Source organism: Vicia villosa, linkage group LG2 (assembly GCF_029867415.1).
Source record: "Vicia villosa cultivar HV-30 ecotype Madison, WI linkage group LG2, Vvil1.0, whole genome shotgun sequence".
In the NCBI taxonomy this organism is placed as follows: Eukaryota; Viridiplantae; Streptophyta; class Magnoliopsida; order Fabales; family Fabaceae; genus Vicia; species Vicia villosa.
The window spans coordinates 218,553,944-218,571,281 of record NC_081181.1 but is presented as its reverse complement, the minus strand read 5'-3'; the positions used below and the strand labels follow the sequence as shown (position 1 = coordinate 218,571,281).

The 17,338-nt window shown below is 34.0% G+C and overlaps 3 protein-coding genes across 3 annotated transcripts; 1 reads left to right on the top strand and 2 right to left on the bottom strand.

Annotated features, from left to right (window-relative positions):
- Window positions 1–4,256: 4,256 nt before the first annotated feature.
- LOC131653957 (uncharacterized) lies at window positions 4,257–7,088 on the top strand. The gene is made up of 5 exons (XM_058924309.1): window positions 4,257–4,404; window positions 4,573–4,676; window positions 6,155–6,236; window positions 6,346–6,431; window positions 6,617–7,088. Exons 1-5 carry the CDS (start codon window positions 4,369–4,371, stop codon window positions 6,855–6,857), a joined length of 549 nt encoding a protein of 182 aa, XP_058780292.1. The 5' UTR covers window positions 4,257–4,368; the 3' UTR covers window positions 6,858–7,088.
- A 125-nt stretch (window positions 7,089–7,213) lies between these two features.
- Window positions 7,214–10,192, bottom strand: LOC131653956 (scarecrow-like protein 30). Its single transcript, XM_058924308.1, has one exon. The coding sequence runs from the start codon at window positions 9,760–9,762 to the stop codon at window positions 7,792–7,794; it is 1,971 nt and encodes a 656-aa protein (XP_058780291.1). The 5' UTR covers window positions 9,763–10,192; the 3' UTR covers window positions 7,214–7,791.
- Window positions 10,193–11,419: 1,227 nt separating this feature from the next.
- Window positions 11,420–14,204, bottom strand: LOC131653954 (scarecrow-like protein 11). Its single transcript, XM_058924307.1, has one exon. It carries the CDS (start codon window positions 13,873–13,875, stop codon window positions 11,890–11,892), a length of 1,986 nt encoding a protein of 661 aa, XP_058780290.1. The 5' UTR covers window positions 13,876–14,204; the 3' UTR covers window positions 11,420–11,889.
- Window positions 14,205–17,338: the final 3,134 nt, after the last annotated feature.

Below are 17,338 nucleotides of genomic sequence, written 5' to 3'. Positions count from 1 at the left end.
TTATAAAGTTATTAGTAAAAACTAAAATACAAAACATGTTACCTCCATGATAACTTATCTCTGCTTGATAAGTATTATAAAGTTATTAGTAAAAACTAAAATACAAAACATGGGTGGCATTTAGCTTTGGTCATATAATGAGGTGTCAAAGTAAGATTTAAAGTAAGATTTTTATATAAGAGAGTATTAGGGTCTATTTGTTTCAACTTTAAAAAAATAGTTTTTTTTTTTTTGTATTTTTGAAAATAAATCTTATAAAATTGTTTTTTAAAATATTACAAGTATTTCATATTCGTTTTTTTTTTTAAATTGAAACATTACTTTTGAAATTGTATAACATAAACAAATATTTATTGAAGACCAAAATATATTCAAAATTGCAATTTTTCTAAAAAGTGATATTTCAAAAATGATTTTTTAAAATTTTGATATCCAAAAAAATTTTCAATAAAAAGATGAAATACCTAAAATAACTATTCAGATCAAATTTTCATTTGAAACTTTTATGAACAGTTTTTTTGTAATTTTTTTTATACAAAATTATATAACAATATAAAAATCATTTAAAAAAAATCAAAACAAATAATCTTGTAGTAAATCAAAGAATGCAACAAATAATCTTGTAAAATACTGTAAAAGAAAATTAGTAAGAATAATGACATAAATATGTAGTAAATCCTAATTACACAATCTATGATAGATTTATAAATTTAACATATGATTTGTGAAAAATATGATGGTGCGTGAGACACTTTTAGTTAGGAGAGAAAGAGAGAGAATAAAGCAACTAAGTATCATATTATTGAATTGAATTGTACAAATTAAATTACAAATTATATCTATTTATATACAATTAAGTTGTACTCTAAATAGTCTAACAAACCCTAATTGGGCTTGTACTTGGATTATTCAAACTCGAATTATATTTAATATCTCAACATATCCATATAATCCAAGTTGTCGAACATACGCTAGTCATAGTCGATCTGAACTATTTCTAATTTCTTTATCAAATTCAGGAATCCGTCGATCGTCAATCATTTGCTGAAAATGTCGGCCAACTATGCTTCACTTGAGCAATGTCTTACTTCAAGTTCACCTTGATATACTTTCTCCCTTAAAAAGTAAAATCTAGCTTCGATGTGCTTACTTCCTCTATGCAAAACTGGATTCTTTGCAAGATTAATGATTAACTTGTTGTCGATCTGCTGCACTAGAGGTTTCTTCACTCCGACTTTGATCTCTTCCAACACATATTTGATCCAAATTGCTTGACACACAACATAGAATCCTGCTATATATTCAGTCTCACACGATGACAATGCCACCACGTGCTGCTTTCTCGAGCACCATGAGATTGGGGCACTAAAGATTTGAAAGAAATAACCAGTTGTGCTTCTTCGATCTTCCTTATCTCCACACCAATCAGCGTCTGAATAACAAGTAACCATAGCTTCTTTGCTTTTAGTTTCTCATCAAAATAGAATTCCATTGTTTATCGTTCCTTTTAAGTATCTAATGATTCTTCTTGTAGCCTTAATGTGTGACACTCTTGGTTCACTCATGTATCTGCTTACTAATCCGACTGTGAAACCTACAGCAGATCGACTGTTGCACACATACCTCGAATACCCAACAATTTGTTTGAACAAAGTAACATTGACTTTGTCATCCTCTCTATGCTTCTCCAACTTCAAATTTGGTTCGACAGGTGAGGATGCAGGATTCGAGTCTTCCATCCTAAATCTCTTGAGTATCTCTTTGACATTCTTCCTTTGATGTAGCATCATACCTTGCTTCAACATTTGAAATTACATGCCTAGGAAATACGACAAGTTTCCCAGATCCGACATTTCAAATTACCTCTTCATCAGCTCTTTGAACTTCGACAAGTTCTCCAAACTATTTCCAATTACTAGCAAGTCATCGACATATAAGCAGATGGTTGTTATATCTTGTGCTACAACCTGAACATAGACACCATACTCATATTGTATTTGAAAAATCTCAATTCGTCCAAGTATGAGTCGATATTCTTGTTACATGCCCTAGATTCCTGCTTGAAGTCATAAAGCGTTTTGTGAAACTTATACACCTTACTCACTTCCTCCTAAATCTCAAATCCTGAAGGTCGTGTGACATAAACCTCTTCTTCTAAGGGTTCATTCAAAAATGTTGATTTTACATCTAAGTGAAATATCGACCAACCTTGTATGTATGCCAAGGATACTACTAGTCAAACAGTCTCCAATCTTGCTACTGGTGTAAATACTTCAGAGTAGTCGAGTTCTACTCTCTGAAGAAATCCTCGAGCTACCAATCTTGTCTTATGTCTTGCTATCAACCCATCAACATTGTGCTTCAACTTAAACACCCACTTCACTTCGATAGTTTTTGTGTGTATTGATAATTCGACTAACAACCATGTGTCGTTTCTTTTGATTGCCTGTAACTCTTCGACCATAGGAGACTTCCATTGTTTATTCTTTAAAGCCTCGCTATAATTGATTAGTTCAACACCTACAAGTAAAGCAAAATGAACTATATCTCCCTCAGGTGTGACTTCGTCATCTCCAGTCATTTCATAGTCTTGAAGTCATGTTGGACGAACTCTAGTTCTCTGAGGTATTTGACTTTTACCAGCCATACCCTCTTCGACTTCGACAATTTTGGGAATATCATCAACTGCTTCGACTTCGACTCAAATATCTGCAATTTCTTTGACTTCGACTTCATCAGTTTCTTCGTTGAAGTCATAGCTCATCAATGGCTTATTTATTGCATCACCAGAATTCCAATCCCAGGCATAATATTCATCAATCACAACATTTCGACTCATCACGATCTTCTTATTATTTGGATTAAACAACATATATGCATCAGTTTTATGATATACTATCAGAATCATAGGTTCACTATTGTCATCCAGCTTCCTTCTTTTCTCATCAGGAACATGCTTGTAACAAATAGAGTCAAACACCTTCTGATGACTCAGTGATGCCCGTTTGCCACTCGATACTTCTTTACCCCATTTTTGCGGGCCTTTGCAGGGCAACTCTAAATAGGGCGAACATGCCCGTTTGCCACCCCTATATGCATATATAAGAAATGGGGTGACAACATGTTGTTCGACCAACAATAATGTTAGGGGTGTATCGGATCAAACTAAAATTGTTTAAAGGAAATGTTTTTTCCACCCTTAAGGCTTCGCCTACACTACACCACAGTGAATAGACTAAAATATCTCCAACGTCTAGAGATGCATCTCCGGACGCACATTTTCCATACACAACTGAAGTGAAAATGGTGAGAAACTCTTAGTCTGTAAAAGATTAATTCGAAGATGCATATTCGTATGCACGAAAGTTTGATTCAAATATTCATCTTTGAAAAGCCCCTTTGTTCATAGTCAGTGAGCTTTTTGGAGATGCATCTCCAGAGTTATCTCTGTTAGATCAAATCAAAAACAGGCTGAAACAACAATGGCAGAATAAAATTGAAATAACTTAAATTAACTCCAAAATAAATATTACATAGATAAACATTACATAAATTTAACATTACATGTCATTATAAACAAGTAGTTCGAGACGATGCAACATTCTTATAATATTGTTGGCTGATCTTTGAATCGTCGCATCCACTTCAATCAGACACTTTGTTGAATAACAATTAAAGATACTCCATGTCACCTTCAAATCATCATTTGTCTTCACTTCAAGCAATGTGAACTATATATTTCTTTCGTTGTCTATCGAGGGTGAACAATATTCGATCTTGACAACTCTATAATTTTTTGGATATTGTAAGAGAGTATTTGGTTTGATTTTCAGATCGATGAGAACTGTGTCCTCGCATGTTCGAAATGGAAGTGGGGGGTGTTGTGTCATTGAAATACACAAAAGCAAGATGGAGATATGTAGACATTTTTGTTTTTGTAAAGAAAATGGATTGAGAAAACTTATTTATAGAACTTGTAGAGCAATAAAAAAATTAAATGGATAGATAAAACTCAAAAAAGAGAGAATTTGCATGATTTTAGGTGCGTTCAGAAATATATCTCTAAACGCATAAAGAAAAAAAAATTTAATTTTAAAAAACATGAGATGCTCATATAAGCGTGGTGGAAAGAGCATATCCTTTCTTTAATTGGGCCGGTCCAATTATACATATGTAACCATTACCCAAGGCCTATTTTTTGTATTAAATAAGAAGGATAGCTTAGTAATTTCGCGGGATAAAATGAAACAGAACAAAACAAGAAAAAGAAAAGAAAATTTGATTCAGAAATCAGATTTAGCGGAGCTAGGTTAAAGTTGGTAGAGAAAGTGAGGGGGATTTTCGAGCAGCAATTTCCAAATCGTTACAATGTCAAAGCTTTCGAGCACGTTGACGAACTTGAAGGTAAGGAACCAAACCCTATCTCTCTATTATCGAATTTTCATTCACTTACTCTTACGTTTTCTCTTACGAATTTTCTCACTGTCGTTTGATTCAAGATTGAAACTTCAAATTCAAATTCAAATTCATGTAGTAATTATGAATTCTGTTTCTTGTTTCGATATTGTATAGTTCATGCAAAGGGCAGCTGCGAGAGAGGAGAAAATCGAGAAAGTTGAAGAAGAGGTCAAACCTGATGTCAGTTTTGGTTCAACCTCAACGGTTTCTAGAAGATGGTACTTTTCTCTGTCAAATTTAAATAATCTGCACTGTTTTTTTATGCTACTGTTGTGAAATTGCGGTGCTATTTAGTAAAAATTGGATTTGTTCCTTAATAATGGTCATAGGGTAATTAAATTTGAACAGCAATATGCTATTAAGTACGTGGTATGAATTTGGATTTCTCTTTGTGTTGTCAAATAGTGGCGATATTTAGTGAAATTTGGATTTGTTCTCAAATAGCGGCGGCCATAGAGTAACTGAATTTCTATAGTGATATGGTATTTAGTCCAAAGTGTTGTCAAATTGTGGTTGTAGCGATTTAGTTCAACCGCTTTATTTTGTGATCCACGGTTGAAAATGCAATTTGTCTCCCTCTCTCTCTAATCAAATGTTGACTTGCAAATTTTGTTAATTGAAACTTTATGATTTATTTCTCTTGAGTGAACAAATTTATCTCCTAATATCCATTTATGTAATGATTTTGGTTTTCTATTGATTACATAGGCTTTTTAGTAGAATGATAATGTTTTTGAAAGTTGAGATTCCTGTTTGTTATAATTTGTAGTATATTGTTATTATTATTATTATCTGTTATGGCTTATAGGCTAGCTCTTCAAAGTTCCAAGTTTGAACTTTTCTGCGCTATTTCGATTATAATTATGCAACATGTTTCTCTTGATTGCTGCAAACGGAAAAATTGACTGTATTTCAATTAATTAGTAAGGGTTTGTTTCTGAATTTTTAGATGGTGTGGAGAAATCACTGTTCGAATATGGGCTTCTAATGTTCAGTGTTTTAAAATAACTGCTTTACATGTCATGATATGGAGTAACCGTGACAAAAACCAATATGCTATTGCAAATTTGCTGCTTAATGCAGTGGCTTTTTGGATATTGGTGATAGCGGTTATGGCTTACTTAGAGGAAGCTATTGTTATTTATGCTTATTTCCCTAATAATAACCTTAAAAATTTCATGAGTTGCACATGACATATTTTTAGAAAAATAAAAATAAATAGATGCTGAGTTGGTTATAAGATGGGGTCTTATATAACCATTAACCCCTAAACCTCACAACCTAGGTAACCTCTCATCTATTTTCCTTCACCTATCATCCCTAATTTGATCTATTTTTTCTACTTTATCTCTGTTTTTTCTTCTTTGTTTTCTTTCATTTATTTCCTTGTTTTTTTCCCCAAAATATCATCTGTCTGTGTGTCTTTTATTTGTGTGCAACATGCTTCATTTTATGTATAATGATTTTTTTCAACCGCGTTACAGCTTCTACTATTTGCCCTCTACTTGTCCTCTATTTCCGCGATCCACTATTAATAACATTGATGTTTCTTACATTCATATAGCCTTAAGCTATGAAAGAACGTCTACTAAAATTTAACAATTCTGATATACATAATACAGCTATCTCTTATCTACAATTACTTTCTTCATCTTTTGATTTGTTTTCTATCTCATGGCTTTCGACATATATGTAGTGTGGTCATAGTGGAAGGTGATCCTCATCCCGGAGCATTTAAAGGTCGAATGTCTTTTCAAAGTTTTAATCCAAAAGTTGATGTGAGTTTGAAGATCAAGAGTTTAAAAGCCTTTTCTCTATACTTCTAGTCAATTTATAGTGTATTTTTTCTATTGATTTAATTCTAATGCCGTAGCCTTGCCTTTGTAGAAATTAAATGAGGAAGAAGTAGGACTTAATCAGCCCGTAGCCAAAACTAGCATTTCTAAAAATAAAAATGCAAATGTATCTGTTAGGTGGGTTTCTTGTTCTACGCAATGTAGATATCAGATTTAATTCCTTTCTTCCAACAAGGGTCAGAAAATTATCTGTTTATTTTAGTTTCTAATATATTTCATGGATTTTTTTAACATAAATAGACACCTATTGAGAATATTTCCACACACTAAGTGCAAGTTTATTTCTTTTTGTGTTGTTTCAGAGAAAATAACTCTTCAGGAGAAGATACAGAATACGATAACACGAGTGAAAAGAGTAATGGCAGTGTTAAAAGGAAGCAGTCTGAAGTAATTAATGAACAACATTATCCTAACAAATCACCCAAGAATGATCAAGGAAACAAACCGTCATCTTCAAACAATGGTTTGGGCTCTTTCAAAAAACCATCTGTAGATAAGCTAGACTGGAATGTTCTTAGATCATCTGGTGTCAAGCAAAAGTGATGAGTTTGTTGATTGATGTAGTTCATACAAATTAAGATAGGTTTTGTTTTGTCTAAGGCCCCAGGCTTTTATGTCTGTATTTGTTGTTCTATTAGCCTATTTTCTATGAGATTTGACTTCTATATAGCAAGGAGTGTAATTCAAAAGGTAAAGTGTAAGGTTTGAAGTATTTTTACAACATCTAAAGGCTTGAACATTGATTTCAAATGAGGAATCAAATCATTTTCAGTACCATTATGTTATATTTATAGAAATTTGATTTTAGCTATTGTCATACTTAAATCTTAGTGGCTAAAAGGAAATATAATCCATTTTTGGGCTTCTCTTTTTAGCTCCCCCATCCACACCCTCCCATCCCAACACCACCAAAACCTAACTACAGGTTCGCAAGGTCTCCTAAACATCATAAGTGAATCAAAACTCATCATCCTGGTAAATTTTCTTCACATAGCCATAACTATCTAAGCTAATTCTAAATATGTACATAGTTCAAAGTGCTTTTCTGGGATTGTTGAACACAATAAAATCCTACAAGATTGTTCATGAAGATGGAAATAAAGAAGGCACAAAGTACTTTACAAATATATAACTGCTGACTTGTTTCTGCATAGCCAAACTTGGCACCTCAATGAAGGTATGCTTATCTATCAAGTAACTTTTAAGAAGAATACTGTCCATTAGTTCTGTTTTGCCTTTAATGCGTTTCATTGGACTGTTATCTTCTGTATATTGCTTTTTTTTTAATGTTTTGCTGCAAATTTGTGTTTCACGGAAAAGAGATTCTCATGTTATATCATCTAGCTAGTGAATGAACATCAATATCTGAAATAAAAACTCAATTGGAGAAGGTCCAAAGAGAAATTGTAAATTAGAAGTTCATTACATTTTTTATCAACATATGATAGATACTACATGACACCTTTTGGACTTGAGGTTAAACAGGAACCCAAGCAGAAAAAGCATTCAAAATTCGCCCTTTCCATCCCTGCAAAACCCACTTACCATCCTCATCAACTACAAAATCTTTATGGTATTCCCTCTTCAACATTGCTTTGGTTTCATTCACTAACTTAGAATCTAACCTGATTTGTTTGAACCCTGCTCTCCTGTTCCTGATCTGCCATTGCTTGTAGGTCTCAGGCCTTTCAACTCTCTCTGCACCCTCACAAGCTATTACATTTATAGCATCCCTTCCAAACAACCCTTTCTCAAGCATCGTCCTCTGTGTGTCTTCGCGAGGCACGTTAGCCTCAAACATATCAAACAATGATGAGAAATGGTATAATGCTTCCTTAAACCGAGTCAGGAAAAACGGTGCACTATAACTTCCATTGACAACTCCATGGAAGAAGATTTTTGGATTAATCTTTTTAATCAACTTCAACACAGCATCTCTTGGACAATTCACTGCCACAGATTCATCAGGAAGGTTTTTCAGTCTATACAAACAGCTAACAAGAGTTGTTTCATTCCTGTCTATCTTTAGATCCTTGAGCCGGATAGTTTCCCATTTCTGTGCAATGCTGTTGTATTCAAACGGGACATTGAACTTCTTGCAGAAGTTTCCTAACCGCCGTCCCGTTTCCTCCACCCTCTCTGCAGGCCTAAATCCTGGCTGAGGAAGGTCAATTCCCGTAATGCGAAGCTTTGGAGGACCGCCATGTCGTGATGAAAGTGTTTTGATTAGGCATGGCCACTGGAAACCGTAGCAAATTCCAAAATCGATAATATGAATGCTGCTCTCGTTCTTCACCACACTGAGAATCGTTTTGGTTAATAACAAATTTGTCATTCTCTGCAAAGGAGACGAGGTAACAAATAGTTTGTAAGCTTTCAGCATATCTCCAGCAGTTGCCACATCAAGCGCCTTATAAGTAGGTGTCTCGGCAGCCAATCTGATCTCAAGACCATTAGCAAAGTAATGAGCTAAACGCTGGAGCCCATCCCCAAATGGCGTAGAATGTTGCCTAATCTGATTGAGAAGCTCATTTGTATTCCTTTGATCATAGTTCGCTACAGCCTGCGCACATTGAGTTAGCATGGTCCACAAATCCACAGCTGGGGCATTGTTATTTCTAGATACTTTCTTTGAACGCGAACTAGTTGCCGTTGCCTTTCCAACTGAATCATCATTTTGTGATGCTTGTTGGTTTTGAGTCCTTCCTGTCTGACAAAGAAGTACCTCATCTAATATCTCTGGCGCCTCTAATTCACCAGAGAAGATAGCTGAAACCTTGCTACCTCTTCCCTCTTCTTCATTAGAAGTATCATCATTATCATATGTCTTATGACTTCTCTTTTCTCTTGGTACCAGTGAAGCTGAAACCTCTGCAACCATTACTGGTTGAATATCATTCAAACTCCAAGTTTCATTGTGAAAATAATTAGCAGCTTGTGACTCAATGACACCTGGATCAGCTTGTGTCACCTCATAGTAGTTTTGTTCTACTAAATGGGTTTGTAGTTGTAATGGCGACGAGTCAATTTCTCCGACAAGATTGACCCAATTAGATTCATACGAGTTATCAGTGGTGCAGCTGCTGCTATTGCTCTCAAAACTAGCGGCGGGACCAAAATTTCCATCGGGGTCAGTGGTATCATCACATGATGAATTAGGATAGCTCTGGCCAAGAACATCATAGAATGATTTTTCAGCAGCTTGGAGTCTTAAACATTCCTGCAACATGCAGGGTTGGCGCTCTAACTCATCTTCTTCATCCATGAGGATGTCAGTTATGTATCTCAGGAAGTTATTAGAGTATCTTGACCCTTCTGAGGATTCTTCATTTGAGCTTGTGAAAGATGAAGGTGAAGATGTTGAACTTTCCAACTCAAAACCATCTGTTACTTGGTTTACTGTGTTAGGAACACAAAAATCTGGCAAAAAGGTGTTTGAAGAAAGCATGTTGAAGTAAGACTATTACCAAAACTGAACCAAAAAATTGAGACTTTTATAATGGATATTTTGGAAGATTGTTTCTGAGAAACCAAGAATATATTTATCTGACTAGGAAAACTTGGATGAATCAACTAAACCAAAGACAAAACAAGAACAGAAACAGGAAAAAGATATTATAGATAAATGATTCTAGCAAGAAAACAAGATTCAGAAAACTAAATAGCTTCTCCTGTTTAGGATAATACCATAATCATATCTAGAATAGATAGAAGAAGAATCAACTAAAGTAAAAATATTTTAGACTCTAGTGAATATATCTGAGGACAAACCTAGGAATAGTTGCTATCTAACAACTGAATAGGAACTAGCATTGTTGGATGATTTGGGGTCAACCCTTTGTTATATAGAATTCATAAATGATTCTTTCTCTATACTGAGGAAGCTTCTAGGAAGGAGGAACATAGTCACCAACTCTTCTTTTTGTATTATTTTATGATAAAGTAATAATAATACAGATTACAGAATGGGTATTGTTTTAAGTATGCATGTACATGACTAGCTGTTACTGTCACACACACGAGAGTGTAGTCTTTGATTTTTCTGTATTCTATATAAATAGTCAAAGTTATACACGTGTCAGATGCAGGTGAGTCCTTGTTCCCCAAGTCATTTGTCACAGCCTATTACTAAATCATATATCATGTGCAGTACTAGCTACAACTTTGAATTCAATGTGAATGCATTTGAATATGATTGATGTTTTCTTGGGTCCATTCCATGATGGAGTAGTTAGATTTGTCATCTAATTTATATGCATCTTTTTAACACTTGATGCCAACAACATATCTATCATAGACAACATAAATAGAAATTTCGATGGAAACTTTTTGGACTTTTCTATTCAGAATAGTGTTATGACTTTGTTGGTTTGGATTGACTATCAGTCTATCATGTTTGAAACTTCAACTAACCATGTCCCTTTTATGATTTTAGTTCATTGTATGATTTGTCCAGATACATGCTACAAATAAAGTTATTTGTCGGGGCTTGCTCTTTTTGTTTTGATTCTCCTTTTTTATGCTAATAAAAGTAGTTTTCCATCTTTACTAGTCCTCCCATGTAACAGTCATTTGAACAAAGACAGCATTGACAAAAATGTCAATTAAACATGGTGCGAATGAAAGATAAAGTGAGGGTGTGCACATGTACACTAAAAGCGAACATATATCTTTGTTGCATCAATTGTGCAAGTTCGCGAAGAGGCTAGTGGCTAGATTGATAAAAAGGAGTAGTAACCAAAAAAGTCTATTCATTCATGAAACCCATACCCTTTTCTCATGTCTTGCATGTAGCAACGTGCCTCGAAATGACACTTCCTTTTTCATCGACACTTTCAGTTTTGTCGAGAAAGAAACCAGCAAATGCTGGAGAGGAGGAGGAATTTAGCAAAGCATCGACATATTTTGCCACATATGTGTGTCCGGTTCTCTAAGGCCAGCTAGATTTAGTTTCTGATATAGTATTGGTTCTATTCATCAGACCGTACTTCAACTTCGATTTAAATCATCCTCCAGCAGTGGATAATTCTTATCAAACTATTCAAAGCAAAGGGAAAGATCCCGACAAAGTAACGTTGGATTTGACAATTACATCTTGCTAATACTAAACTTGCTGTATTTGAATTATTTTGAAGGCCTTTTGAGATTGTTCCTGCTACTGATATATTAACTTGAAAATATCTGATAATTAACAGCAAGAAAAAGGGGGCAATACAGTTCAAATTATAAGCGCTGATTTGTTTCGGAAGAGCAAAACATGGTACCTCAAGTTATGCTTATCTATCAAGTAACATATAAGAAGAAAATTGTTAATTAGTTCTGTTTTGCCTTTAATGTGTTGTTACTGCTGCCATTACTTAATTTTTGTTGTCATTCTGGTGTTCTTTTCCATTTATTACTATTGTCATTTTGATGATTAGTAGTAGATTTAAGTTTCATAAAAAGCAGATTCTCATGCTATATCATCTAGCTAGTGAATTGAACATCAATATCTAAAATAAAAACTCAAATAGAAAAGAAGTTCAGTACATATTTTTCAAGAAATGATACTACAAGACACCTTTTGAACATTAAGTTAAGCAGGAACCCAAGCAGAAAAAGCATTCAAAATACGGCCTTTCCATCCCTGCAAAACCCACTTACCATCCTCATCAACTACAAAATCTTTATGGTATTCCCTCTTCAACACTACTTTGGTTTCATTCACCAACTTAGAATCCAACCTGATTTGCTTGAACCCTGCTCTCTTGTTCCTGATCTGCCACTGCTTGTAGGTCTCAGGCCTTTCAACTCTCTCTGCACCCTCACAAGCTATGACATTTATAGCATCCTTTCCAAACAGCCCTTTCTCAAGCATGAACCTTTGCGTGTCTTCGCGAGGCACATTAGCCTCGAACATATCAAACAACGATGAGAAGTGGTAGAGTGCTTCTCGAAACCGAGTCAGAAAAAACGGAGCACTATAACTTCCATTTACAACTCCATGGAAGAAGATTTTTGGATTAATCTTCCTGACCAACTTCAACACAGCTTCTCTTGGACAATTCACTGCCACAGTTTCATCAGGCAAATTTTTCAGTCTGTACAAACAGCTAACAAAAGTCATTTCATTCCGGTCTATCTTTAAATCCTCTATCCGGATAGTATCCCATTTCTGTGCAATGCAGTTGTATTCAAATGGAACATTGAACTTCTTGCAGTATTTTTCTAAACGCCGTCCAGTTTCCTCCACCCATTCTGCTGGTCTAAATCCTGGCTGAGGAATCTCAATTCCCGTAATTCGAAGCTTGGCACCAGGCCTTGTTGAAAGTTTTTTGATGAGGCAGGGCCATTGGAAACCATAGCAAATTCCAAAATCGATAACATGAACGCTGCTCTCGTTCTTCACTATACTGAAAATTGTTTCGGTTATCAACCCATTCGTCATTCTCTGCAAAGGAGACGCGGTAAAGAAGAGTTTGTAAGCTTTCAACATATCTCCAGCTGTTGCCACTTCAACAGGCACATACGATGGCGTCTCGGCAGCCAATCTGATCTCAAGACCTTGAGCAAAGTAATAAGCTAAACGCTGGAGTCCATCTCCATAAGGCGAAGAGTGTAGCCTAATCTGCTTGAGTAGCTCATTTGTATTCCTTTGATCGTAGCTCGCCACTGCCTGCGCACATTGAGTTAGCATGGTCCACAAATCCACAGCCGCCGCGTTATCAGTAGATCCTTTCTTCAAACGCGAGCGTCTCACTATCGCCTTTCCTCCCGAATCAACATTCTGTGGTGCTTGTTGCAGTTGATGCCTTCCTGTTTGATAAAATAGTACCTCATCTAAAATCTCTGGTGGTTCTAATTCATCAGAGAAGTTAGCTGAAAGCTTGCTACCCCTTCCCTCTTGTTCATTATTACAATTAACATCATCACCATCCATCCTATGACTTCTCTTTTCTCTTGTTACTAACGAAGCCGAAGCCGAAGCCGAAACTTCCTCAACCGCAATCACGGGCTGAATGTCATTCCAACTCCAAGTTCCATCTTGAAAACGGCTTGCAGTTTGTGACTCAATGCTAACTGGATCTGGTTCTATCAAATCATAGTAGTTTTCTTCTACTAAAGGGGTTTGCAGTTGTAACGAAGAAGAGTCGATTTCTCCAACAAGGTTAACCCAATCGGATTCATTCGAGTTATCAGTGGTGCAGCTGCCACCGCTATTGCTCTCAAAACTAACAGTTCGACCGAAATTTCCATCTTGGTCATCATTTGATGAAGGATGGTTGTTGTGATCAAGAACATCATAGAATGATTTTTCAGCAGCCTGGAGTCTTAAACATTCCTGCAACATGCAGGGTTTGTTCTCCAACTCATCTTCTTCATCCATGAGTATGTCACTTATGTATCTGAGGATGTGATTGGAGTATCTTGTCACGTCTAAGGAACCTCCTCCTCCATTTGAGGTTGTGTCAGAAGAAGGTGATGAAGATGATGATGGATCTTCCAACTCAAAACCATTTGTTTCTGGGTTTACTGTGTTAGGAACACAGAAATCTTGCACAAAGGTGTTTGGAGAAAGCATATTGAAACAAAGGTAATACTCAAAACTGAACCAAAGAATTCAGACTTTTATAGTATAGATGTTTTTGAAGATTGTTTGTTCTTTATAACAAGAACAAGAACAAGAAGAAAGAAGAAGAAAACAAAACAAGAAAACAAAAAACAGAAACAGGAAATGATAGTTTTGGACAAATCTAGGAAAAGATGCTATCTGACAAGTGAAGTTGAAGTAGCATTGTTGGATGAATTATGGTCATACAATTTGTTATATAGAATTCATGAATGATTCTTTCTTTGCTCATAGGAAGCTGCTGGGAAGGAGGATCATAGCCGCCAAACCCTCCTTTTGCATTAATTTAGATGAAAATATATAAGATAAGATATTCAGTAGGCCAGTGGTCAAAGGTGTGCACGTGTCAGAGGCAGGTGAAGCCTTGTTCCCCAAGTAATTGGTCACAACCTATTACTATATTCATATATCATGTGGAGTATACTAAACTAACTTTAGTTTTGAATTCAATGTGCATGTGATGAATGTTTTGTTGGGTCCCATGATTCCACTCCATGATAGAGTAGTAATACTTGTCATGTAATATAGTTAAAAAGAAATTTGAATGGGAGAAAGTTTTTTGTATTTTTGTATTGAGAATAGTAGTGTTTATGACTTCATTTGTGTTGGTTTGACTACCATATTTGAAATGTGAAACAATAATGTTCCTTTTATGGATTGATTCATTGTATGATAGTAAAGTTTTATGTCGGGGATTGATCTTTTTGTTTTGATTATATACTTTTTTATGGCAATAACAATGATTTCTCATCTTGACTAGTTTTCCCATGTAACTGTCATTTGAATGGAAGATAAAGCTTTGAAAAATGTGTCTATTAAACTAGGAGCAGACAAAAAAGGACATTTGAAAATTCACTCACATCTTGATGACAAAAAAAGGATATTTGAAAATTAGGAGATGAAAATTTACTTTTAGTGAGACTAAAAGGAGATTAGTTGTATATATCAACTTGTGTTCATTTAAAGGAGATTAGTTTATATTATTAGCTGACTAACTCTAGAGAATGCAAGCTAGGAACAACTTGTATAATATCAAGGTTGATTTTCAATTAGTACTATTTACCAAAATTTATTTATTTATTTATTTAAAGATATGGAGATACGTAAACATCACTCCTAGGTTTGAAAAGTTGTAGTAAATTGGATTATAGAGGTTTGAATTAGATATAAAGTGATTATTACAATTATTAGTAGGCACAATAAAATTCGTATCTAAGACTAGAACTTACTCTAAGTTTGATAGAGAAAAATTGTTTTGATTCGATAAGTTTGAGTTTGGATTTCCTCCATTGTTGAAAAATGGGGATAAGATGAATAATTAGGATACTAGTATCTATCTTAAATCGTCTCTGAATTTTTCCGTTGATAATTTAGAATATTAATTCTATGCTTAATAGTTAATACGTTAGTAATTTTGTTTGTAATTTATTATTTAAAAATTTTCAGGATAGTTTTGATATATTATTTATATGTTAATGTTTGTTAGAGTTCGGATCATAATTTGAAGAAATAAACGGTTTCATTTTTAAAAGAACGAGTTCGATGCAGGGAAGGGTGAGGCAAGGATCCCCGAACCTGTTTAGGGTAATTTTTCGGTTCAATTATTTATCCTCATTGAAGATCGGGGAAAGATCGGGGAAGATTCAGTCAAACATGTTTTTGAATGTGTTCATTATAGACAACAATGCTAAACAAAAAAATATTGTCTGCCATTGTTTAAAATTGTTGGTAAAACATTAACAACGTTAGCATTAGATATCTTTTAGTTGTATTTGCTTATATGGTAAAAGAATTGTTTATTAATTTTGTATTTTCAGAGACGACTAATTTGCTTTGTCGATTTCACATGGACAAAAATTGGTGTAAACTATATATAATATGTTTTGAAGGATATGAGAGAGTCAGTAATTGAACGGTGGCGAATTGTTGTATGCAAGGTTATTAAAGTCCCGATATTAAACTTAAATTCTATAGATTTTACATTTTTAGATCAGCATTTCATGTTAACTCGTAGGTAAAAATGTTTTGTGTAAAGTTGTATCCTAGAACGACTTTAAACAATTTAAATCGCTTTGAAATAAGTGAAATTGTGTAAAATCGTTAAATTTTACTCTATTATTCGATATTACTTATTTTTGTCAAATTTTAAAATATTTAATTTATATTTTGCCCCATGAAAACTTCTATCACGCTTTTTTTATTCACATTAAACGACTTCTCCCACACATATTTGAGAGAGAAAGAATAGATCTGAGCAATGAAAGGTTTTGAATTCTAACGTCACATTTACAACGAGCATCTGACGCCGAAACTTCATTAACACCGTTAGCATCTGATGTCAAAATGAGGTTAACAAAGAAAGAAACTAGAAATATAGAACCACTTGAATTTGTTAATATTGAATCTGATGATAAATTTTTAACTCTCTCTAATGGACATGCTAATAATGATGCTGAGAATGTGCAGCAACCTATCAATATTGAAGTCAGTACAAGTTGTGAAACTGCTGGTTTAAGCAATCCTCCAACTTCACCTTCAAATAATTTTTTCTTTGTTTCTAAAACTGAAGAACATTTATCATTAGGAGAGATGAATTTGATTAAGTTAAAGATGAAGACACTGATGAAAATGATTTTGATGAAGATGATGTTGTAGAATGATTGAACTTTCAATTAAGTTGACCATGAAGATGAAAACACTGGTTATCTTTTGAAATAGAGAAACTTATAAAACTCTTGTTTTTTGGATAATCTTTTGGATGTTACTTTTTATGATATAGTGAGAAATATATATATATATATATATATATATATATATATATATATATATATATATATATATATATATATATATATATATATATATATATATATATATTAAATATTATTTTAATATACAAGATAAATTTTACGAATTTACATTTCTTAGGCAAAACAAATTAAAGTAAAAACATAACCTTGGTTATATGCTCTTTTAAATAAGTGGAGTATTAACATTGGTTGCAACAGTTTGAGCAAACATGTTTTTTTTAGCCTATTGTTGGTTATGCGAAGGAGACATAGTTACTCCTCATAGAAAAATATTTGTTGGAAAATGGATCAATTGGATGATACATTTGAGGAACACAATGACTAATAGATATCATTAATAGTTTTTGAAATTTGAATTTCATCATTGGTATTTTATATTGCATTGAATTCAATTTTATATGACACTCCCTCCGTCCCGTATTATAAGCAAATTTCACCTTTTTAGATTCATTCATTAATTAATGTATCTAGTCTATATACAGACTAAATACATTAATTATTGAATGAATCTAAAAATATGAAATTTGCTTATAATATGGGACGGAGAGAGTATTATTTTTCTTATTAGATTTTATTAGGTTTGTGTCTGCTCATTGAAAATTGAA